Raw genomic sequence first — 24,529 nt, 5'->3', positions numbered from 1 at the left:
GGCTCCTGACTCGGCTCGTCTGCCTACCAGCTCTGGTTTTGACTCCTGGCTTGTTATTTGACTTGTGGACTTTTTATTATTTTTTGCTATTAATAAAGGTGTGATTATTTTTGCACTTCTCGTCTCAGTCTGATTCCTGGCACCCTGACATTACGCAAAGGCCATGAATCCTGATGGTGCTAATAATCCACCTTTACTTGCCATCATTTCCAGGATGGATAAACAGGATCACCGCTTGGATCAATTTGCACTAGCCCTGCAAACCCTACTGACTCGCACTGCACATTTGGACCAAAGTGTCCCACAAGTTATGGCTGCTCCTGTTTCCGCTTCTGCACCTAGTCCTACCAGGAGTATGTCTGGTTCTGCACCTCTACCTCAGCGATATGGAGGCGATCCTATTCAGTGCAGAGTGTTTTTGAACCAGGTGGGCATTTATTTTGAGATGTTACCTCAGGCGTTTCCCTCTGACAGAGCTAAGGTTGGATTTCTCATCTCGTTACTCTCTGACACAGCTCTTGCCTGGGCTAATCCCTTGTGGGAGACTCATAAACCTGTGATTTCAAATTACCCTGAACTTGTGGTCTCCTTTCGAAGGGTAATTGATGTTCTGGCTTGCTCCTCCTCTGCTGCTAAACGACTCATGTCCCTTCAGCAAGGTACAAGATCTGTTGCTCAGTATGCTATTGAGATCTGTACGCTTGCCGCAGAGGTTGGTTGGAACAATGAAGCCCTTGTTGCCGCCTTCTTTCATGGGCTCTCTGATGCGATTAAAGACGAAGTTGCTACCAGAGATTTACCAGAGGATCTTGAGGCATTGGTGTCTTTTTTGATCCTAATTGACATCAGACTCAGAGAGAGGCCCTCTTTCAAGGAGCGCATGTGGAAGCCTCCTGTTCCGTTGTCTCCTACGTGTTCGTTCCCACCCATGCCTCCCTCTCCTACTATGCCTCCTGGTCCCGAGTCACCAGGTACTGCTGAGCCGATGCAGTTGGGATTCACGCGTCTCTCCGCGACGGAGAGGGCCTTTAGGAGGAGGGAGGGGCTCTGCCTCTATTGTGGGTTACAGGGCCACCTTTTGAAGTCTTGTCCTACACGGCCGGAAACGCTCACACCTAAGGTCCTGTAGGGGGCAGACCTTGGTTGTTTTATCCTCGTCCCCGGAACCGCTTAAGGAGAAACTTTTGGTCACGGTTGTCCTTTCCTGGGTGGACTCCTCCATAGTCACCCAGGCTCTTGTTGCTTTTGTATCAAAACACTCCATTCCTGTTTTGCCTCGGTCCGTTCCGCTTGCTATTGAGGTCATTGATGGCAGGCCCCTTTAGCCCGCACTCGTTACTCACGAAACTGCTCCGTTGACCATGGCTGTTGGGGCTCTCCATTTTGAAACCCTCCAGTTCCAGGTGATAAACTCTCCACATTTTCTGGTTGTTCTGGGTTATCCCTGGCTCCAAAAGTACAATCCCAGTCTCGACTGGCGCTGGTCCGAAATTTTGTCGTGGTCCCTGCAATGTATATCCACTTGTCTTCGGAAACCAGTTAAAGTCTTGTGCACTTCTTCGGTATCTCAATTGCCAGAGGAGTACCGAGAGTTCCTAGACGTTTTTGACAAGGTGCATGTCGGTACGTTGCCTCCTTACCGGTCTTACGATTGTGCCATAGACCTGCAACCCAGAGCCATTCCTCATCGGGGCCTGGTTTACCCTCTGTCTGTTGCAGAGAATTGTGCTATAGAGGAGTATGTTGCCGATGCTCTGTTGCAGGGATCATCCGCAAATCCTGCTCTCCTGCAGGGGCTGGCTTCTTCTTTGTGAAGAAAAAAGGTGGCGAGTTAAGACCATGCATCGATTATAGGGGTCTTAATCGTACCATTAAGAATGCTTACCCTATTCCGCTCATTACAAACTCTTTGACTGTCTCAAGGGAGCTACGGTCTTCACTAAACTTGATTTGAGTGGAGCGTACAATCTCATTAGGATCAAGGAGGGCCACGAATGGAAAATAGCGTTTAACACTAGGAGCTGGCATTATGAGTATCTTGTAATGCCCTTTGGCCTATGTAATGCTCCTGCTGTTTTCCAGGAATTTATTAATGATGTCCTACGAGATATGTTGCAACAGTGTGTTGTGGTATACTTAGACGACATCCTCATACACTCACCCACACTTGAGGCTCATCGTTCTCATGTTACACGGGTTCTTCAGAGACTACGTCAGAACGGCCTGTTTTGTAAACTCGAGAAATGTGAGTTCCATCAGACTCAAGTAACCTTCCTAGGTTATGTTATCTCCGTTGCAGGGTTCTCCATGGATCCTGACAAGTTATCTGCAGTTCTGCAGTGGCCTCACCCAGTTGGTCTTCGGTCTATTCAATGTTTTTTGGGGTTCGCCAATTACTATAGAAAGTTTATTAAAAACTTTTCTTCCTTGGTCAAACCTATCACAGACATGACCCGTAAAGAGAATGATCCACTCCATTGGTCACCTACTGCCATTAAGGCCTTTGATAGTCTTAAGACTGCCTTTGCTGCCGCTCCAGTTCTGGCTCATCCTAACCCTGTCCTGCCCTTCGTTCTTGAGGTTGATGCGTCTGAGACTGGAGTAGGTGCCCTCTTGTCTCAACGTCCTACGCCTGACGGTTCCTTGCATCCATGTGGTTTCTTCTCTAAGAAATTGTCTCCAGCGGAGTGCAATTATGAAATTGGCGACAGGGAATTACTGGCCATAATTTTGGCACTCAAGGAATGAAGGCATCTTCTCGAGGGTACTAGCGTGCCAGTGCTCATTCTTACTGACCACAAGAATTTAACTTATCTATCTGAAGCAAAACGTTTGTCGGCCCGACAGGCCAGATGGGCGCTATTTTTGTCTCTGTTTAATTATGAGGTGACTCGCATTCTGCAGTGGGGGGAAGCTCACGATTCTCTCACGATTCTCTTCTATCCGCCATCCACATTCCAGGAATGGACAATTGGGATGCGGATTTTCTGCGCAGACAGACTTTTCATCCTGGGGAGTGGGCCCTCCATCTGGAAGTTAACCCTCAGGTGGGGGGTTCACAGAGTTGGATCTAATGGCGTCTCGTCAAAACGCCAAGCTTCCAAAGTATGGATCAAGATCAAGAGATCCTCAGGCCGCTCTGATAGAAGCACTTGCGGTTCCTTGACATTTCGTTTTAGCATACCTGTTTCCTCCGTTTTCCCTCCTTCCACGAGTAATTGATCATATCAAACAGGAGAGAGTGTCTGTGATTCTAATAGCTCCTGTCTGGCTTTGCAGGATTTGGTTTGTGGATCTGGTGAAGATGTCATCTCTTCCGCCTTGGCAGTTACCTCTAAGGAAGGACCTTCTACTTCAGGGTCCATTCCAACATCCAAATCTAGATTCTCTGCAGCTGACTGCTTGGAGTTTGAATGCCTAGTCCTGTCTAGACCTTGGTTTATCTGAGGTGGTCATTGATACTATGCTTCAGGCTTGTAAACCTATTACTCGCAGGATTTACCATAAGGTATGGCGTAAATACTTTTTTTGGTGTGAATCTAAGGGTTTCTCCTGGAGCCGATGAGGATTCCCCGAATTCTATCTTTTCTTCAGGATGGCCTGGGGAAAGGTTTGTCAGTCAGTACTCTAAAGGATCAGATTTCTGCAATGTCTATTCTTTTGCACAAACGTCTGGCAGATTTACCAGATGTTCAAGCTTTTGTTCAGGCCCTGGTCAGAATCAGGCCTGTATTTAAACCTGTTGTTCCTTTTTGGAGCCTTAACCTAGTTCTTAAAGTTTTGAAGCAGGCTCCGTTTGAGCTGATGCATGTTGTTTATATAGAGTTTCTGTTTCAGCTCTGCAGTGTGATTCCTCGTACCTTATTTTTCATGTAGATAAGGTGGTCCTTCATACTAAATTGGGGTTTCTCCCAAGAGTGGTGTCGGATCGAAACATATTAATCAGGAAATTGTTGTTCCTTCTTTTTGTCCTAATCTTCTTCTCATAAGGAGCGTCTTTTGTTTAACTTGGATGTTGTGCATGCTCTAATATTTTACCTACAAGCTACTAAAGATTTTCGTCAATCTTCTGTCCTGTTTTTGGTTTTCTCTGCAAAACGTAAGGGTCAGAAGGCCACTTCTTCTTCCCTTTCCCTCTGGTTAAGAAGTATAATTAGTTTTGCTTATGACACTGCTGGACAGCAGCCTCCTGAGATAATTACGGCTCATTCCACTAGGGCTGTCTCCTCATCTTGGGCTTTCAAAAATGAAGCTTCTGTGGAACAGATTTGCAAGGCGGCAACATGGTCTTCATTGCATACTTTTTCCAAATTCTACAAATTTGAAACTTTTGCCTCGACTGAGGTCTCTTTTGGGAGAAAAGTTTGTCAAGCGGTGGTGCCTTCGGTTTAGGTCCTCCTGCCTTGTTCTCCCTCCCTTTTCATTCGGTGTCCACTAGCTTGGGTATTGGTTCCCACTAGTAATTGGAATGAAGTTGTGTATTCTCCATGCCATAGGAAAGAAAACAATATTTATGCTTACCTGATAAATTACTTTCTTTCCGGGCATGGAGAGTCCACGACCCCGCCCTCCTTTTAATTATAATTTGGCAGTTTTTTTGAACCTCAGGCACCTCTGTACCCTTGTGTTTCTTCGTTTTCCATTTTCCTTTGGTTGAATGACTGGGGATTATGAGTAAGGGAAGTTACACTTAACAGCTTTGCTGGGGTGCTCTTTTCCTCCTCCTTCTGGTCAGGAGTTTAATATCCCACTAATAATTGGAATGAAGTCGTGGACTCTCCATGCCCGGAAAGAAATAGATTTATCAGGTAAGCCTACATTTTGTTTTCCTAAACAAAGTAAATATGTGGTGGGATCTTGTGATGTTTGTGTTTTCTTACATTATTTAATATCTTCATGAAGGATAGTCTATGGCAGTGATAGCCAACCTCCTAACACCTATAGACTACAGAGCAATTAGAACCATTAAAGGCAACATAAACATTTATGGCAATTAAACACATAATGATAATATAGTTTCTAACAATTTCCAGTGGCACATGGCCATGTACTCTAGGTACGGTTCCAAGTAACCCCTGTTATCGAGCTAAAAAAAAGGCTACAATATCGCTATACCAGATGGCTTGAATTATTTAAAATTAACTTATAGTTGGGATAAATGAAAACATAATTTACTGAATGCTTAAACTTATTTTGTGTAAGGAGTGTCTGATGTGTACACATAGATAGAAAAACTGCTTTAGGTAAACTAGCAAATGGCTTCCCTTGAAAATACCCCCCCCCCCCAATTATTTTCATATTCATTGCCACTATTTAAAAAAAAAAAAAAACAGCAAAGAAAAACACAAACAGATTGTATGTGTGAATAGGTCTCACAATAAATTATCACAATAAAAAAGAAATGCTAGGAATGAGGAAGAGATTGGAAAACAGGATGAAACACATATAAACTTCATTTCAGAGCAAGCAATAAAGTAACTGAACCTGGTACTAGTTACAATCACTTCATTTGTGTGTATATATATATATATATATATATATATATATATATATAAAGTACAGAAACCCAACCACACTAGTTTACTTTCTTTTAAAATGTTTTATTTGCATCCATAGGCAAGTGACACTTCCTTATGAGGATGGAGCAGTGGGTGCCGCAGTGGGACATTTTAATGTTCCAATAAATACTCAGCTCTCCTACTATGGACCTGTGATGCCAAAATCCGCTATTGCTGGCTTAGTGGGTAATGCAGCGGAAACATTCACAGTGAGTCAATATTATCTTTTCATTTATTTTAACTACATACATTATGATTGTAATGCAACAGTTCCTTAATTGCAGTATCCCAGCTTGCTCTGATTAATAATTGTAATTAATTTATTTTTTTGATTACTCTCTGCTTCTTTTAAAATACATACACAATGATAGCAACACGTTTTCTTACTTGTATAATAAGTAAAAAAAAAAGTTTCACTTTAGTATGTTATATCACTACTGATCGTGGAACAGCAGTAGTTTATATCATTTTAATGTAAAGATTGTTAAATCATTGTGCTGCAGTTTATTTGCTTTATTTACTACAAGTAAACAAATATATAAACAGTGTAATTACATTTTATACAACTAACAATTAACACTAAATGGCAAGCTTTAAAAACTCTGATCTACTTGAAAGATCATAGAAAGTAGACCTTAACTCAATAATATAACATTTCATACCTCTTTTGCTATTTGCTTTTTAAGATGAGGTACCCATATAAATCATACCTAGTTTTTTTCAGTAGACCTTATAAAATCTTACGGCTAGATTACCAGTTTTGCGGTAAGCTGAAAAAGCAGCGTTAACAGGTCCTAACGCTGCTTTTTCACTACCGCTGCTATTACGAGTCTTGCAGGTTTAGGGGCCCGCACACTTTTTTGGCCTTACCGCAAACCGACTTACATAAACTTTGTAAACCCTTTTTTCTATGGGACTTCCATAGCGCCGGTATTACGAGTCTGTCCTGGGAGGCCAGAAAGTGAGCGATACACCATCTACCTCCAAGATTCGTAATGCATTCTAAAGTCAGTAGTTAAGAGTTTTATGGTACAACGCCGTAGCATAAAACTCATAACTAAAGTGCTAAAAAGTACACTAACACCCATAAACTAAATATTAACCCCAAAACCGAGGCCCTCCCGCATCGCAAACACTATAATAAAATTTTTAACCCCTTATCTGCCGCTCCGGACATCGCCGCCACTAGAATAAACATATTAACCCCTAAACCGCCGCACTCCTGCCTCACAAACACTAGTTAAATATTATTAACCCCTATTCTGCTGCCCCTAACATCGCTGCCACCTACATTATACTTATTAACCCCTAATCTGCCGTCCCCAACTTCGCCGCCACTATATTAAATGTATTAACCCCTAAATCTAAGTCTAACCCTAACACCTCCTAACTTAAATATAATTTAAATAAATCTAAATAAAATTACTATAATTAACTAAATTATTCCTATTTAAAACTAAATACTTACCTGTAAAATAAACCCTAAGCTAGCTACAATATAACTAATAGTTACATTGTAGCTAGCTTAGGGTTTATTTTTATTTTACAGGCAAGTTTGTATTTATTTTAACTAGGTAGAATAGTTATTAAATAGTTATTAACTATTTAATAACTACCTAGCTAAAATAAATACAAATTTACCTGTAAAATAAAACCTAACCTAAGTTACAATAACACCTAACACTACACTATAATTAAATAAATTCCCTACATTTAAATTAAATTAAATTAAATTAACTAAATTACAAAAAAACAAACACTAAATTACAGAAAATAAAAAACAAATTACAGATCTTTAAACTAATTACACCTAATCAAATAGCCCTATCAAAATAAAAAAAAGCCCCCCGAAAATAAAAAACCCCTAACCTAGCCTAAACTAAACTATCAATAGCCCTTAAAAGGGCCTTTTGCGGGGCATTGCCCCAAAGTAATCAGCTCTTTTACCTGTAAAAAAAAAAATACAAACAACCCCCCAACAGTAAAACCCACCACCCACACAAACAACCCCCAAAATAAAATACTAACTGAAAAAAACTAAGCTCCCCATTGCCCTGAAAAGGGCATTTGGATGGGCATTGCCCTTAAAGGGCATTTAGCTCTTTTGCAGGCCCAAAGCCCTAACCTAAAAAATAAACCCGCCCAATACACCCTTTAAAAAAGTCCTAACACTAACCCCCGAAGATTCACTTACCGGAAGAAGTCTTCATCCAAGCGGCAAGATGTCCTCAACGAAGCCGACAGAAGTGGTCCTCCAGACGGGCAGAAGTGGTCCTCCAGACGGGCAGAAGTCTTCATCCAGACGGCATCTTCTATCTTCATCCTTACAGCACGGAGCGGGACCATCTTCAAGACATCTGACACGGAGCATCCTCTTCAAACGACGGCTTCTTCGTAATGAATATCTCTTTAAGTGACGTCATCCAAGATGGCGTCCCTTAGATTCCGATTGGCTGATAGAATTCTATCAGCCAATCGGAATTAAGGTAGAAAAAATCCTATTGGCTGATGCAATCAGCCAATAGCATTGAGCTGGCATTCTATTGGCTGTTCCAAAGTATTTTTTAATTATATTATTAAATAATAATTACTAATTGAGTATAATTAAACACTTTGCTTCACCTTGCTAAGAATAGGAATTTGGATAAAATACCTAATCTTAAAAAAATTAAATACATTTTAATTGACACAAAATTCTGATTTCAAAGATGTTTGACTTATACCATTCTGACAATGTATGATTGTTTTTACCCCTATCCAAATTCACTTGTCAAGTATATGTCATTGTCATCACAATCACGTGTAGTACAGTGGCAAGTAACTCCGCTTTTAGAAAGACATAATTCATTGTTTTATTAAAATGTTAGTGTGTTACCAAAATTGATCCATGATTTGACACTTTTTATATCACATTTTAGAGGTATTGACATCGCATTTTGTACTTTTTTTTTTTTAAATAATTTTTTATTGAGGTTGAAAATCAAAAACAATACAGGATTGTCGTAAGTAAAGCCAAAGTACAGCGGGAAATAGCAATTAACAAGATTGTTGTTACACATAAATAAGTTGGTGTTGAGAAATATATTGGAATAATGTTATCGTACTATAATGCTGCATATATGGCAATATTGAGCATCGATAAACCTCAGTTTTTCTTATATGTGAGAGTAAGTATCCCCTTAAACATTTTTAACTAAGAATCAAATATAAATACCCCAAATAATAAACAATGGCTTCTCTTGGACCAACAGGTATAGAAACTGTACAGTATAGGGGAAGCTTTGGGGGAAACAGTAAAATTGGTCCCTCTTGGACCCTAGCGGTTGTTGACTCAAAGCGTGTACGTATTGCTACTGTGAACCAATATAATGACTGTGAGGTAGCACATGGCAAGTATATTGACTTAAACCCTCTGGGGTTATCATAGGGGAGCAGCTGGGGGGATACATAAGTCAGGGGGCCCTAAGACCTCGTTAAGGGGATCATCAGCAGAGAAGCTTCCTATTTATTATTTACTTGTAAGGGCAGAGGGGTTTATATGTCTACTAGTTGATGATGTATAGGGCCATGTAGGCAGTGTTTAGCAATATCTGGACCTCAACATTTTGTACTTTGATCTTTGGAATGTTGTGTTTTTTTGTCTTTTTTTTTTTTTTTTTAAAGGACACGATACTCCAAAAATGTATTCTTTTGTCTAAAAATGTATTACAGGTTTTTGTTCCTGTGCCGAATAACACTTTTTTTGCAGAAGTTGTCCCTGTCAGTCAGTGAGCTGTATAGTCCTGCTAGTTTCAGTTAAACTTTAAATAGCTTTTAATAAACTATATATATATATATATATATATATATATATATCATATATGATAGAAAATGTTGAATACCATATCCTTTTAAATAAACATAACATCCAAAAAGAGGTCAGGGCTCTAGAAATCCAACACAAACGCACCCAAAACCAGCACATTTTGAGAGACTTGAACAAATCAAGGGACAAACTGAATAACATTCTAAACTCTATGGCCACCAAAGCACTTCTGAGATTAAAGACGCAATATTATATATTTGCCAACAAACCTGATAAATTTCTAGCCCACAAGATCCGTGAGAGATGCAAAGCATCTGTTATCCCAACTATAATAAATGAGAGGGGGGTCCCGGTCTCTTATCCTCAGGAGATTGTGAACACTTTCGCTGACTTCTATGGAAGATTATACAATGGCAAGAAGGTTGCACATTCCCCCCAGATAGAATTTTCTTTGTTAGAGTTTCTTAAAGAAGCTAATCTGAAGAGATTATCAGAGAAAGACAGGGACTCGCTAAATGCACAGATCTCCCCTATGGAGGTCTCTATGGCAATAAAGGATCTTAAAAAAGGCAAAGCTCCAGGCCCAGACGGGTTTCCTGGGGAATATTATAAATTATTTAAGTCAATATTGATCCCCCATTTAACAAATTTCTGTAACCATATCTTGGAGAGACACTCTATTCCCATGGAGTTACTAGCAGCTAAGATTGTAGTTATACCCAAACCTGGTAGAGATCCCAAAATTTGTTCCAATTATCGCCCTATTTCGCTCATCAATCAAGACCTCAAAATCTTCACTAAGATTTTAGCTAATCGACTTAAGTCGATATTGCCTACTTTGGTTCATCCTGACCAAGTCGGTTTCATAAAAGATAGGGAAGCCCCAGACAATATTAGACATATAGCTGACTCCATTCATTATTTGTATGAAACCAAAACGCCTTCTCTGCTCCTATCTTTGGATGCGGAGAAGGCGTTTGATAGGATTGATTGGAAATTCTTGCTGCTGGTGCTTCGTCATTTGGGGTTTGAGGGTCCTTTCATCACAGCTATCGAAGCAATTTATTCCAACTCTTCCGCACAAATTTCGGCATCGGGTCATAAACCTAAGACTTTTCCCATATTAAATGGGACTAGGCAGGGATGCCCTCTCTCGCCTCTTCTATTTGCTCTGTGTATTGAGCCCTTAGCTGCTAGGATAAGAGGTTCTCCGGACATATCAGGTTTTAAAATTAGCTCCACTGAATATAAATTTACTTTATTTGCGGATGACATCTTATTAACTATTACCAAGCCGCATATTTCACGCCCAAACTTATACCAACTTTTAGATAACTTTTCTACTGTCTCAGGTTACAAGATTAATTTGGAAAAAATTGAGGTCCTCCCAATTATATTACCACACCAAACACAAAAGCTTATAGAACTTAACTTCTCTATGAAGTTAAAATGAACATTTTGCCGCGTATACTATATCTATTCAGAGCACTCCCAATCAAAATCCCAATCCCAGAAATTATTACGCTTCAATCAGACCTATTAAAATATATCAGAGGGAAAAAGTTACCTTGAATAGCATCAGCCATATTCACAAGACATAAAACGATAGGAGGAGTGGGAGCACCTAACCTGGTTGATTATTACCATGCAGCTAGATTAGCTCAAACAATACTCCTGGATAAACCCGGTCTAGATACTATCTGGCCCACTCTTGAGACAGAAATGGGAGGCTCACACTTACACGGTTCTGCTAGAAGGCGGATGGATCCACCCTCTCTGGAATCAACTATAAATTCCTGGACTAAGTTAGCTAAAACCGCAATATTCTTGGGTAATGCCAATTAGATATCTACTAACTCGAGAACACCATATTCTAATCAATAAATGGAGTAATAAAGGGCTCTACAGGGTAGCAGACCTAGTAATTAATGGGAAATTTATTTCATTCACACAGCTACAAGAGAGAATCGCCCCATTTTCGCTTAACTGATTCTTGTACCTACAAATACTATCCTCCTTTAAGCAGTTCCAAGATCGCACTGTGTCTTGATCTATGACTAGTTTAGAAGCATTGTGCAAGTCCCCCCATAGAACAAAACATACTATCTCAAAGTTGTATGTAGCCATCCAGAAGTCATACACTCATTCTTAAACCTCACTGATGTTGAAATGGGAGATGGATTTAGGACGGGAGATAGAAGAGCAGAAATGGATTGACTTATTAGGTCTCACAGAAAAGGGTCTTTTAAGTGCAGACTTAAGGGAAAACGCGATTAAGACTACCTTTTGATGGTATTTAACCCCACTTCAGACAGCACATATGATCCCTACGGGAAATAGATTATGTTACAGAGGATGTGAAAACCTAGGCACATATAGTCACCTATGGTGGGAATGTGACAACATTAGACCTATTTGGGATGCCCTATCTCTTTTACTTAGTAATGTTTTGGAGGAAAATATCCGACTCACTCAGGCCCAAGCTCTGCTCCATGAACGTTTCCCCCGCTTCAATAATCCAATTAATATATTCATATAAATTTTGTGCACTATCACAAGGATAGGTATTGCCAAATATTGGAAAACTGGCAATCTCTCCTGGCAGGAGATACTTAACAAGATTGGTTCTACTTATTCTATGTATGAATCAGCGGCCTGGATTCTGGATAACAGGGAGAGAGTCGACCAAATTTGGTTCTATTGGACCTTGAGGGGACCAAATGCTAATGCTCCCAGACCTTAGCTAGTAAGATTAACAGATTTAAGTAAATTGACGTTTCCATCTACACAACTAAGTACCTACTAATCTTTCTTAAACAGATGTGAATGACACAAAGTCATAAAATAGACACAGAAGTAATGACTTCAACTGACCTAATCTAATCCTTTTTTTTTTTTCTCTCTTTTTCTCTGTTGATTTGTTACTGTTATTCTAAATGTTAGTTTCGGGTTTGTGCAGACAACTATTAATGTGTGTAAATGTCTTATGATATTGTAGCCTAGCATAACTAGCAGTTGACTGTGTTGGGGCGAAGGCTACAAGAAGGATGGTCTGTAATAGATTAGTTAATATTCTTATATTGTAGATTGTATACTGTAAAGGATTTTTGATCAGTGAGTGTTAAAACGTCTCCTTATTAATGGTGTTATGTTACAACATGTTTAAAAAATATGCTAATAAAAAGATTTAAACATAAATAAACATAACAATATATTTTTCTCATTTGTTTTTAAGCCAAAAGAAGAAAGAAAACCCTTTGTTCAGCCTAACGTACATTGCTGGAGCTCCACAGCTGATTTATATGTAGGCTGTTATGGAGGACATATACTCTCCGTCAATGCCGAGACTCACCAAGTTACTGTACTAAAACAAAAAGACCTATCTGGCAATGGTAAAAAAAAAAAAAATATATACGTTCATTAGCACTAAGTTGTCTAGAGCTCATATGCTGTACATACTAATGTAAACAGGTCTTTCTATCAGAAATAATTAGTCTGTGTTAAAAATTCAGTGTCAAAAAAGGAAAATAACATTAGTAGACTGAATATAAAACATTGTAAAAAATTAGCCTTGGACTAGTGGAAATGTCAAACCTTGTATATACATGATGCTTGTAATATAGGTGCATTAGGACCAGTAAGATATGAAATAATCTTAAACTGACAAAAAACCTTTAGTTGTAAGTAACTTTCTGTCACATAACTTACATAACATTTTATTTGGGGGGGGGGACAAAATTAGACCAGCCCCGCTGTAATATTTGTTTGATAAAGAAGCTTATTTTACGATCTTCCAACTAGTGTCTCCAATTCGAACTCAAACCTATGCAACACTTACAGGTGTATTCATAATCTAGCGTGAATACCAATGTGCGTACAAAACATGGGGAATCTAGGCACTTTCTATACAGAGTAACGGCAGGAAACTTCCCTAGACACTCTGATGGGCAGCCATATTGTCTAGAAATTGCTTTTCCAAAATTATTAAGTGTATTGGCAAAACAAATCCACACTTAATCATGCTTTAAAGATTTTACTATATGCCTGCTGTAGAAGTTCAGTTAGGCAAACAGAGTCAATGCAGCAGCATATAAAGAACAAGTATCTGTGTTTTATCACCCTGCAAAAGAGCATTTCACTTCTTTCATACATAAAAAATTGTTTTTCATAAAAAGAAAAATGAATTAAAGACAAATTACACGCTTTCATGTGGATTCTGTGTAAATATACAAACTTCCATATGTTTATTACTCAAATTTACAAACTTGATTTTCACTCATAGCCCTCAGTTTTCTTTTGGTGTGCAGCAAGTGTCCATATGTCTAAATTATGGGTTGTGTTGATTTGTTGAATTACTTTTTAAAAAAGCAAGAAAAGTTGTGTTTGGCTTGACAGGTGTGTATTATGGCAAAACACGAGAGCACTCACCTCTCAGTTCTTATTGAATTTAGCTGTTCTTGAGTTGTCTCCTTACCAAAAACTTTCCAAAACTCTGAGCATGCCAATAGCACAACCACACAGCATGTAATCCCCCAGTGAAATGATATAACATAGACACAGAGACATTGTATAACTTCGTAATCTCAAACACATAGAGCAGTTCTAGTCTGAAATCCAACACAAAATCACAAATATTTTCTATAGCCCCACATAGAAGAGCAGTTGTAACCTGTACATTTTCAAAGTTCATTTATGCAGAGACCAATAGTGTGTTACACATTTCCTTCCATAAGGCAGGGAGAGTCCACAACTTAATTTCTTACTGTTGGGAAATACAACACCTGCCACCAGGAGGAGGCAAAGACACCTTAGCCAAAGGCTTAAATATCCCTCCCACTTCCCCTATCCCCCAGTCATTCTTTGCCTTTCTTCACTATTAGAGGTGGAAGAGAAGTGTCAGAAGATTTGGATAGTCCTGTATGGGTATGTTCCCTTCAAGAAAGGACTGGAGATTTAAGTAATCATGTCAACCTCTCAGTGAGAGTATTGATGAAAGTCCGGAGATGCAGGGAAAAATTTTCTGCGAACCCATCCAGACTGTTGCTAACAGCTCCTGAGCAATCAGTGTTGACGAGTTTCACTGCTTGCTGCTACACACTCAAGTCCATGTCAGACTGTCACATTTGAGAGGCTGTGCCTGTTCCACAGCATGGATCCTGGAGGGTAAGACTGTTTTTTTATATATACAATTTAAAACGCTATACAGGGTCACAGTCTGGCTCCTTTATACCTCAATAGGATCAAGGGTTAATATCTCCTTCAGGGAGATTATTTGAACAGTTTGGGGATTTATATTTGCTTAATGTGAGAGTTTTTTTAGGCTTATAGGCTGTGTGTTTTTGGCTTGGAACAAACAGGTTTCACTTTTGTTTTTGAAGTGTTGTACGGCTCATAATAGCTTGGCGCCCTTTTTCATAGCAGGGGAAGTCCTGTCTTATGTACCACGTGACCGGGTGCAGTCTCTTTGATTTCCTAAAATCCTGCTGCAGACATCACTCCTGAGGAGAGCGTTTTCACTGTTAGCTGTCTGGCCCTAGGAGGTGCTGAGTGCCCCAGCCATTCGCAGTATTAAGGTGCCGTTTTTTAAAATAAAAGCATTTCTTTTTGATTGTCCTTCTGTGGGTATAGAAAGCTATGGAGGACTCTGATACTGCATTAGAAGGTTCCGCTCCTTCTGTACTGATGAATAATTCCTGTGTATATTGTGAGGAGGCTGTGGTTTTCCCGCCTGCTCAATTTTGTTCCATTTGCCTACACACTGTTTTAAAGTCTAAGAAGGGAGACAAGCCTGCTAATACTCATAGCGCTATTAGCCCTTCTGAGCCGTCTACTTCTCAGGAATCTGGGTCCCGAGAAATTACTACCCTTTCTACATTACCCGCTCCACATGCAGTTCCCCGTGGCTTAACTAATGCTCCATCTGGAGGGGGCTTTTTTCCAGCAGACTTTACTGAGCAGTTACAATCGGCGGTGTCTGCGGCCCTGAGTGCCTTACCTCACTCTAACAAACACAAGAGAAAGGTTAAACATAGTTCTCCTGACCTAGAGTCATCTAAATATTTTTCGGATTTAGCTACTATATCCCAGCTATCCGAGGATGAGTTAACCTCTGTAGCTTCAGTTACTAAACCTCCTTCAGCAGAGGAACCCTCCTTTAGATTTAAAATTGAGCACCTGCGTTTTGTATTAAAGGAGGTTCTGTCTACTCTAGAGGTTCCAGAGGGTACACTCCCTGAGGAGCCTAAGATCCCTAAATTAGACAGGGTTTATGAAGACAGGAAGGTCCCTCTGACTTTTCCTGTGCCAGTTAAGATGGTGAACATTATTAGTAACAAATGGGAAAGAGTAGAAACTTCTTTTCCCCCCCTCGTCTACTTTTAAAAACTATTCCCGGTCCTTGACTCTCAATTAGATTTGTGGGGCTCCATCCCGAAGGTGGATGGTGCTATCTCCATGCTGGCTAAGCATACTACTATCCCTCTGGAGGATAGTTCTTCTTTTAGAGAGCCTATAGATAAAAAAATGGAATCTTTTCTGAGGAAGATGTTTCAACATACAGGGTTTTTATTTCAACCGGCGGCAGCTGTAGCCGCAGTTGCTGGAGCAGTTACCTACTGGTGCGACACTCTGTCGGAGCTCATTGAGGTGGAGACTCCCCTTGAGGATATTCAGGAGAGAATTAAGGCACTGAGAATTGCTAACTCCTTTATCTTGACGTAAATATGCAGATTATTCGTATTAATGCAAAAGCTGCTGGCTTTGCGGTTCTAGCCCACTGGTTGAAGTCTTGGTCTGTGGATATGACTTTTAAATCCAGACTCCTTTCTCTTCCCTTCAATGGGAAGATTTTATTTGGTTACCGGAGAGAAAGGTGCCCTCCTACCGCAAGATAAGAAGAATACGCCTAAGGGACGGCAACTGTCTAATTTTCGTTCCTTTCATGCTGACAAGTCGCAACGACAGCAGTCCTCTTCCAAGTCCGAGCAGCCCAAGAGTACTTGAAAGCCTGCTCACTCCTGGAATAAGTCCAAACAGACTAAGAAGCCCGTCGAGAACAAATCGGCATGAAGGGGCAGCCCCCAATCCGGCATTGGATCGAGTAGGGGACTGACTGTCTCTTTTTTCAGGCGCTTGGTTCCAGGATGTACAGGATCCTTGGGTCCTGGAGGTTGTTTCTTAAGGATACAGGATATGATTCAAGTCTAATCCACCATGGGGCAAATTCCTACTCTCCAGTCTTTCGACAAGACCAGAAAAGAGGGCTGCCATCTTAGGTTGCGTACGGGATCTCTCCTCTCTAGGAGTAATTGTTCCGATACCTACAGTGGAAAGAGGTTTGGGGTTTTATTCAAACCTTTTTGTGGATCCAAAAAAAGAAGGAACTTTTCGTCCTATTCTGGACCTAAAGTGCATAAACAAGTTTCTGGGCGTTCCCTCTTTCGAGATGGAGACAATACGGTCAATCGTTCCTCTGGTTCAGGAAGGACAATTTATGACCACAAAAGACCTGAAGGATGCATACCTTCACGTTCTGATTCACAGGGAACATTTTCAGTTCCTGAGGTTTTCTTTTCTGGACCAGCACTTCCAGCTCATAGCTCTTCTGTTTGTCCTAGCTACTGCTCCAAGGATATTTACAAAGGTTCTGGGGGGTCTTCTAGCCATTGCCAGAACACGATGTATTGCAGTAGCACCTTACCTGGACGATATCTTGGTACAGGCACCATCTTTTCGTCTAACGGAGGAACATTCGGAGTCCCTTCTCTTCTCAGTCTTCTTCGATCACATGGATAGAAGATAAACTTGGAAAATAGTTCTCTTACTCCAAGTACAAGGATGAATTTCCTGGGAACTATAATATACTCCATACTTATGAGAATATTCCTCACAGATCAGAGACGTTGAAAGCCAACTTCTGCATGTCTTGAGACCTTCAGTGGCTCAGTGTATGGAGATAATTGGATTTATGGTGTCCTGCATGGACATCTTTCCTTTTGCCAGATTCCATCTCAGTCCCTTACAACTATGCATGCTGAGACAATGGAACAGCAATCATTCAGATCTGTCTCAACAGACTGTGCTGGACAGCCTGTCGAGAGACTCGCTCTCCTGGTGGCTCCAGATCATCTGTCCCAAGGCATGTGCTTTTTGAGACCGTCCTGGGAGATTGTGACTATGGACGCAAGCATTTCTGGCTGGGGAGCCGTTTGGGGTGCCAAGAAGGCACAAGGTCTGTGGACTCAGGAGTCCTCCCTTCCGATCAATAGTTTGGAACTCCGGGCAATCTTCAATGCCTTGAAGGCTTGGCCCCTTCTGGGTTCATCCCAGTTTATCAGATTCCAATCAGACAATATAACCTTGGTTGCCTACATCCACCATCTGGGGGGAACGAGAAGTTCCTTGGCGATGAGAGAAGTATCTCAGATACTAGAGTGGGCGGAGACTCACAGATGTACGCTGTTGGCTATCCGCATTCCGGGTGTGGACAACTGGGAAGCGGATTTCTTCAGCAGGCAATCCTTTCACCTAGGGGAATGGTCTCTCCAACCGAGGTGTTCGCAGAGATAAGCAGCGATTGGGGGACGCCAGAGATAGATCTCATGGCATCCCGCCTCATTACCAAGCTACCCAGGTACGGGTTGATGCCCTATCAGTACCATGGAGGTTCAGGCTCATATATCTTTTTCCTCCGTTACCGCTTCTCCCTCGTGTGGTGGCCAGCATCAAGCAGGAGCGAGCATCAGTGATTCTGGTTGCTCCATCATGGCCCGCGAAGGACATGGTTTGCGGATCTGGAGGGGATGTCCTCATCTCTTCAGTGGAGGTTACCTTGTCGCAGAGATCTGCTGATACAGGGTCCCTTCGTTCATCAAAATCTATATTCTCTGAGGCTGACTGCGTGGAGATTGAATGCTTAGTCTTAGCCAAGAGAGGGTTTTCTGAGAGTGTTATCGACACTCTGGTTCAAGCTCGTAAGCCAGTTACTCATCGTATCTACCATAAAGTGTGGAGGACTTATTTGTACTGATGTGAAGAGCGTGGTTTTTCCTGGCATAAGGTTAAGGTTGACAGAATTTTAGCTTTTCTCTAGGATGGACTGGAGAAGGGTTTATCTGCTTGTTCCCCGGTGTTACTGCACAAAAGATTGGCCAAGCTGCCTAGATGTGCAGTCCTTTGTTAAGGCTCTGGCTAGGATCAGACCTGTGTTTAGATCTGCGGCTCCGCCCTGGAGCCTCATTCTTGTTCTTAGTGTTTTGCAGCAGGCTCTGTTTGTGCATATGCATACTGTTGACATTAAATTGTTATCTTGGAAGGTTCTTTTTTGTTGGCTATTGCCTCTGCGCGCAGAGTTTCTGAGATTTCTGCTTTGCAATGTGACCCCCTTATCTATTTTTCCATGCGGATAAGGCGGTTTTACAAACTAAACTAGGGTTCCTCCCTAAGGTGGTGTCGAATCGTAACATTAATCAAGGAATTGTTGTTCCCTCCTTGTGTCCTAATCCTCCTTCAGAGAAGGAATGTTTGTTTCACAATCTAGATGTGGTTCGTTCCTTGAATTTCTATCTTCAGGCTACTAAGGAATTCAGACAATCTTCCTCTTTGTTTGTCATCTATACAGGGAAGCGTAAGGGGCAGAAGGCTTCTACGACTTCTCTATCTTTCTGGTTGAGGAGTGTCATCCACTTAGCTTATGAGACAGCGGGACAACAGCCTCCTGAGAGGATAACGGCTCATTCCACTAGAGCAGTGGCTTCCTCTTGGGCTTTTAAGAACGAAGCCTTAATGGATCAGATTTGTAAGGCAGCTACCTGGTCCTCCTTACACACTTTTTCTAAATTTTACAAGTTTGATGTCTTTGCTTCGGCTGAAGCAGCTTTCGGGAGAAAAGTTTTGCAGGCTGTGGTGCCCTTAAAATAGGGTCCGTCTCTTTTTTTGTTTGTTTTCCTCCCGTTATTCATTCAGTGTCCTCTGGAGCTTGGGTATAGTTTTCCCAACAGTAAGAAATTAAGTCGTGGACAATCCCTGCCTTATAATGCTTACCAGATAAATTCCTTTCCTTCCTGGCAGGGAGAGTCCACGATCCCGCCCATAATTTGTTTTGATGGGCGGCTCCCTTTTTTATATTATTTATTCTCGCACCTTTATACCCTGATGTTTCTCCTACTTTTCCTTGTTCCCTCGGCAGAATGACTGGGGGATAGGGGAAGTGGGAGGGATATTTAAGCCTTTGGCTGGGGTGTCTTTGCCTCTTCCTGGTGGCCAGGTGTTGTATTTCCCAACAGTAAGGAATGAAGTCGTGGACTCTCCCTGCCAGGAAGGAAAGGAATTTATCTGATAAGCATAAATTATGTTTTCTCAATAAAACACATATAATACACTTATTGAGAAGTTTTCTTCATAGCAGTTACCTTGTAAAACATACATGTTACATCTTATCTATAATTTTCTAAATACACAAACATTTATAAAGCTACCTTAATTCTCTGCATGAATATCCCTCTGTCCAGGAAGGGTAAGCAGAAGGGATGCAGCATGACTAAGTACCACGTTTACACCATTTCCTACACACCTAAATATACAACTTAAAGGGACATAAAACAGGTTGAGATCTGTGCATATCCTAAAATGGCTAAATAATTAAAAACAGTTTGCATAAAAAAAAATGTTTTTTTAAAATTGCTGGCAAGTATTTTAAAATAATTTCAAAAATAAGCAAAATGAATTGCATAGCTAAGCTGCCTTGAGCAGCCAACTCCACCCACCCTTATCAGTGTTTAGACACAAGCATTGTATTTCAACTGAGTTCACAGCTTCTAGGCATGTTCCAGCAGATAATCCCTATGCATTTTTGTATTCTACCAAAAGCGACAATAGATATTGATACAGCCATAAAAGAAATTGTGTGGGTGGGAGTTAGAGCTTTACAATTCAGAAACTAAAAAGAAAAGGTTAATGGCGAGGCACTGCAGTATAAATTTGCAGGTAAAGTAATTAAAGTACATATTATTATATTTTGTCTCTATCCAAACTTGTTTTATGTCCCTTTAAAGATTTATGTGAACCTCTATTGTTTTTGCAGAACGCTCTAACAGTGTTGATGAAGAAAGCATCAAACACATAAAGACAATGGCACTTCATAAAGATGGACTCTACGTTGCTGGAAGAGTAAGTGTATCCTGTTACTATATAGTAAACATTTTTGTAAGAATGTTAAAAATGGTGCTTGATGCCAATCAATGCATTTCAATACAACAAGAAGAATTTTTACACTATAAATGCTCTGGTTAAAAGTTATTACTGCTAGAGTGATCATTTTTAACATGCACAGGCTATGCTGCTGATAGAGCCATTGATCATATGCAGGTCAATTTGTCACTTACTCGTCCATCATATGCTACTGACATTATGCAACTTGTCCCTGGCAAATCTTTGAGCCTTGACGTGTGGGATTGAATTCCCGCCACTAGGAAGAGGCAAAGATACTCCAAACACTAAGAGCTTTTGAACCCCCCACCTCCCTGTACCACTCAGATTTATTCTTTGCCTTCCTGAAGTAGGTGAAGCTTTGAGGTTTTCCATGTTCTACATTGAAAGAGACCCATGACCCCTTTTTCATCAGGAAACCTTAGATACAGGGAATAGGAGTACTGGGTACTGACACAAGATTTCCCTATGGGATTTTAGTCATAAGCCTTCTATGTTATACTCCTCCTTAAAATTCTCTGCTAGTACCTTCACAGCACTGGATGGGCTCTCTGATGGAATCGGCTTCTTATCAGCTGGTAAGTTCAGTGGAGTGGGTGCCATTCAGGTATAGCATAGCCAGGGGAAAACCGTGTATCATCTTATTAGTTTTATTTTCACATTGGGGTGTTCTTTATTGGGGGCTACAGGGGTCTCTCAGCTAACATATTTCTGATACTTCCAGCTAATATTTTTTTACAGCAGAGAGCTCTGTAACAATTTGTATTCTGTTTCCATTTCTCTTTTTCTCACGTATATTTACCTCACCAGAGACACTTTGCTGCTCTACAGTTAAGAGCGCACTCTCAGTCAGTTTATTATGCAGGATTGCAGAGCGCTCTCCTGATTCTCTCCTTTATGGCTTGTACAGCAGGGAGCGTACCATTTACTTGAGGAACGCTTTGTGTAATATCAGATCTCCTGTCTCAGAGCACAAAGGTATTTCTGATGAGCTCACTCTTGAGGTTGGCGAGTGCCCTCTCTTAGCGCAACAGTTAATATTTTCCGACCTTCACAGTTTGCTACATTTTGATGACTGCTGCAACCATTCTTGTTCCAACTGTGCACCGGCTATCACGGTGGAGGGGGTAAGTACCCTAGACACCAGGAGCTATTGGGGGTCATATTTCTGATATAAATTATGTGCAGCAGCTTCTCTATACAAACTATGAAATACATATTACTGAGCAGTAATTTTGATTTTGCCTGAGAGACTCCTTTCCCCTTTATATATACACTATCACTTTAACTGCATAACATACAGCCATACTACTGTACATTTTATTGTGTAACTTTCCTGTGCGTGTAACCTCTTAACATTTGCTGCCATGGACCCAAACAAATCTGCTTTTTCAGATACATTGGAACGAAGATCTACTGACCATAATTTCTCCCACGTTTTGTGTTTGCTTTGCAAAACTGTTTTAGGTTGTCCTCCAGTGCAGCTGTGCAGTATCTTTATATCCCAGGTAATACACACTCGTCAGTCTGTCCCTAATTTACCCTGTAGAGGGTTTTGATCTAACCCTGTGTATTTTGCACAGGGAGTTCCAATAGATTTTTCTCCAGAATTTATACATTGATACTGAGGTTTTGGCATCTATGCCGCCATCAAGTAAGCATAAATGCAAATCCATGGTTTTTAAGAGATCAGAGGATGTTGCAGTGGCTCAAGCTCCTAGTCAGCATAGGGACATACCATCTGTTTTGCAAGATTACTCGTCTGAGGATTCAGAATCTTCATCAGATGGCAAGATATCCTCAGAGGATTCAGAATCTGTTTCTTATCCGGATAATTATTTTTAGTTTAAATTGGATCATTTACGTTCATTATTGAAGGAGGTTCTTCAAACTTTGTGGTTTTTAGATTAAACAAAAAACTGCTGAAGACAAACCAAAATCTCCAGAGGTTTTTCCTGTTCCGGAATTAGTCTCTGAAATTATTTTCAAAGAATGGCATAAACCTGGGATTTCCTTTGCTTCGTTCTCTAGGTTTGAGAGCATGTATCCTTTACCTGCCAAGAATGTGGAGCTTTGGGAGTCTATTCCAAAGATTGAAGGAGCAATATCTACTTTGGCTAAGTGTACCACTATTCCATTAGAGCAGGGTTCTTCAAACCATTGGTCGCGACCCATTACTGAGTCGCAACACCATATTTACTGGGACGCAACTTGCGTGTACTGTATGAGTGTGTGTGTGTGTGTGGTGTGTGTGTGTTATATGAGAGTTTGTGGTGTGTGTTATATGAGAGTTTGTGGTGTGTGTTATATGAGAGTTTGTGGTGTGTGTTCTATGAGAGTGTGTGTGTTCTATGAGAGTGTGTGTGTTCTATGAGAGTGTGTGTGTCCTATGAGAGTGTGTGTGTTCTATGAGAGTGTGTGTGTGTGTGTTGTATGAGTGTGTGTGGTGTGTTTGTGTTGTGTGTGTTGGTTGAGAGTATGTGGTGTTTGTGTGTGTTGTATGAGAATGTGTGTGTGTTTTTACCTTTTACAACACTTTCAAGTTTGAATATAATGAGGAATAAAGTACTCACAAATTTTAGTAACTTTGTCAAAAATTGCAGCTATCTTGTATATTATATCAGACATTTTCAGACCAAACATAAAAATAGGTTAACAAAGGTATGTGGTATCATGGCACTGGGTCTTGGGGAAAAAAGTTTGAAGAACACTGCATTAGAAGATAGTACTTTTTTCAGGGATCCCATGGACCACAAGTTAGAATATTTGCTCAGAAAGTCCTTCAAACAGGTTATCTTTTAAAACCAGCTGGGGCTGCTGCCTTATGGTGTGATTCTTTATCTAAACTTATTACAGATCAGTCTGCTGTGGAGGAATTACAGCAATGCATTACAATCCTTCGCTCTGCTAAAACTTTTATTTGTGATGCGGTTATGTAAATCATTACAAAAAAAAGGTCTAAGAACAAGAACAGATCTGGCAATCAATTTGTTCCTTTCGTTCCTCCAAGAATTATAAATCCTCTACTTCCCAGAAGTCCGCCTCCTCCAACTAATCTTGGAAACCTTGTTACTCTTAGTTAAAATCAAAGTAAAACAAAAAACCTTCCTCCAACTCTAAGTCAGCATGAAGGTGCAGTCCCCAAACTATATTCAGTTCTAGTTGGGGACAGACTAAGCTGTTTTCAGGATGCTTGGTTTCAATCGGTTCAGGATCCCTGAGTGTTAAACATTGTATCCCAGGGGGTACTGAATAGGTTTCCGATCCAGACTTTCTTGTGGACGGTTTCTTCTGTCCCATTTTCCAAAAAATCCATCAAAGGCAGCTGCCTGCATTCAGTGTGTTCAAGATTTAGAATTGATGGGAGTTATTCATCCTGTTCCTGTCTCAGAACAGGGTCAGGATTTTTATTCCAACCTGTTTATTGTTCAAAAAAAGGAAGTAACTTTCCAACCTATTCTGGATTTGAAAACCCTAAACAAACTTTTGAGTTTTCCCACTTTCAAAATGGAAACCATTCGGACTATTTTACCTTTAGTACAATAGGGTCAATTCATGACCACCATAGATCTGAAGGCTGCATAACTTCATATTCCTATTCACAGGGAGCATTATCAATTCCTCAGGTTTTCCTTTCAGAACAAGCATTTTCAATTTGTTGCCCTACCTTTTGGGTTGGCCACTGCCCCTAAATATCCACAAAGGTTTTTGGCTGTGATCAGATCACAAGGAATTTCAGCAGATCCTTTCCTAGATGATATTCTCATTCAGGCCCCTTCTCAGCACCTTGCAATTTCTCACACTCAATGACTTCTGTCATTTCTACACTGTTACAGTTGGCAGATAAATGTGCCAAAGAGTTCTTTAACCCCCAGTATCAACGTCTGTTTTCTGGGGGTAGCTATAGATTTAATTTCCTTGCGTCTCTCTCTCTCATCAAGTATTGCAAACAAAATCTTCA

General features: G+C 40.6%; 1 protein-coding gene across 1 annotated transcript in view; it reads left to right on the top strand.

Annotated features, from left to right (window-relative positions):
* CFAP43 (cilia and flagella associated protein 43) overlaps positions 1-24,529 on the top strand; it is a 491,704-nt gene that overhangs the window by 102,278 nt on the left and 364,897 nt on the right. The window contains exons 5-7 of the mRNA XM_053717078.1: positions 5,617-5,767; positions 12,599-12,755; positions 20,444-20,529. Coding sequence (XP_053573053.1) covers positions 5,617-5,767; positions 12,599-12,755; positions 20,444-20,529 — 394 coding nt within the window. The remainder of the gene's footprint in view (positions 1-5,616; positions 5,768-12,598; positions 12,756-20,443; positions 20,530-24,529) is intronic.

The sequence above is a fragment of the Bombina bombina genome, chromosome 6 (genome assembly GCF_027579735.1).
Source record: "Bombina bombina isolate aBomBom1 chromosome 6, aBomBom1.pri, whole genome shotgun sequence".
NCBI lineage: Eukaryota > Metazoa > Chordata > Amphibia > Anura > Bombinatoridae > Bombina > Bombina bombina.
Note: the sequence above shows the minus strand (reverse complement) of the source record. Positions and strands in the feature narration are given on the sequence as shown.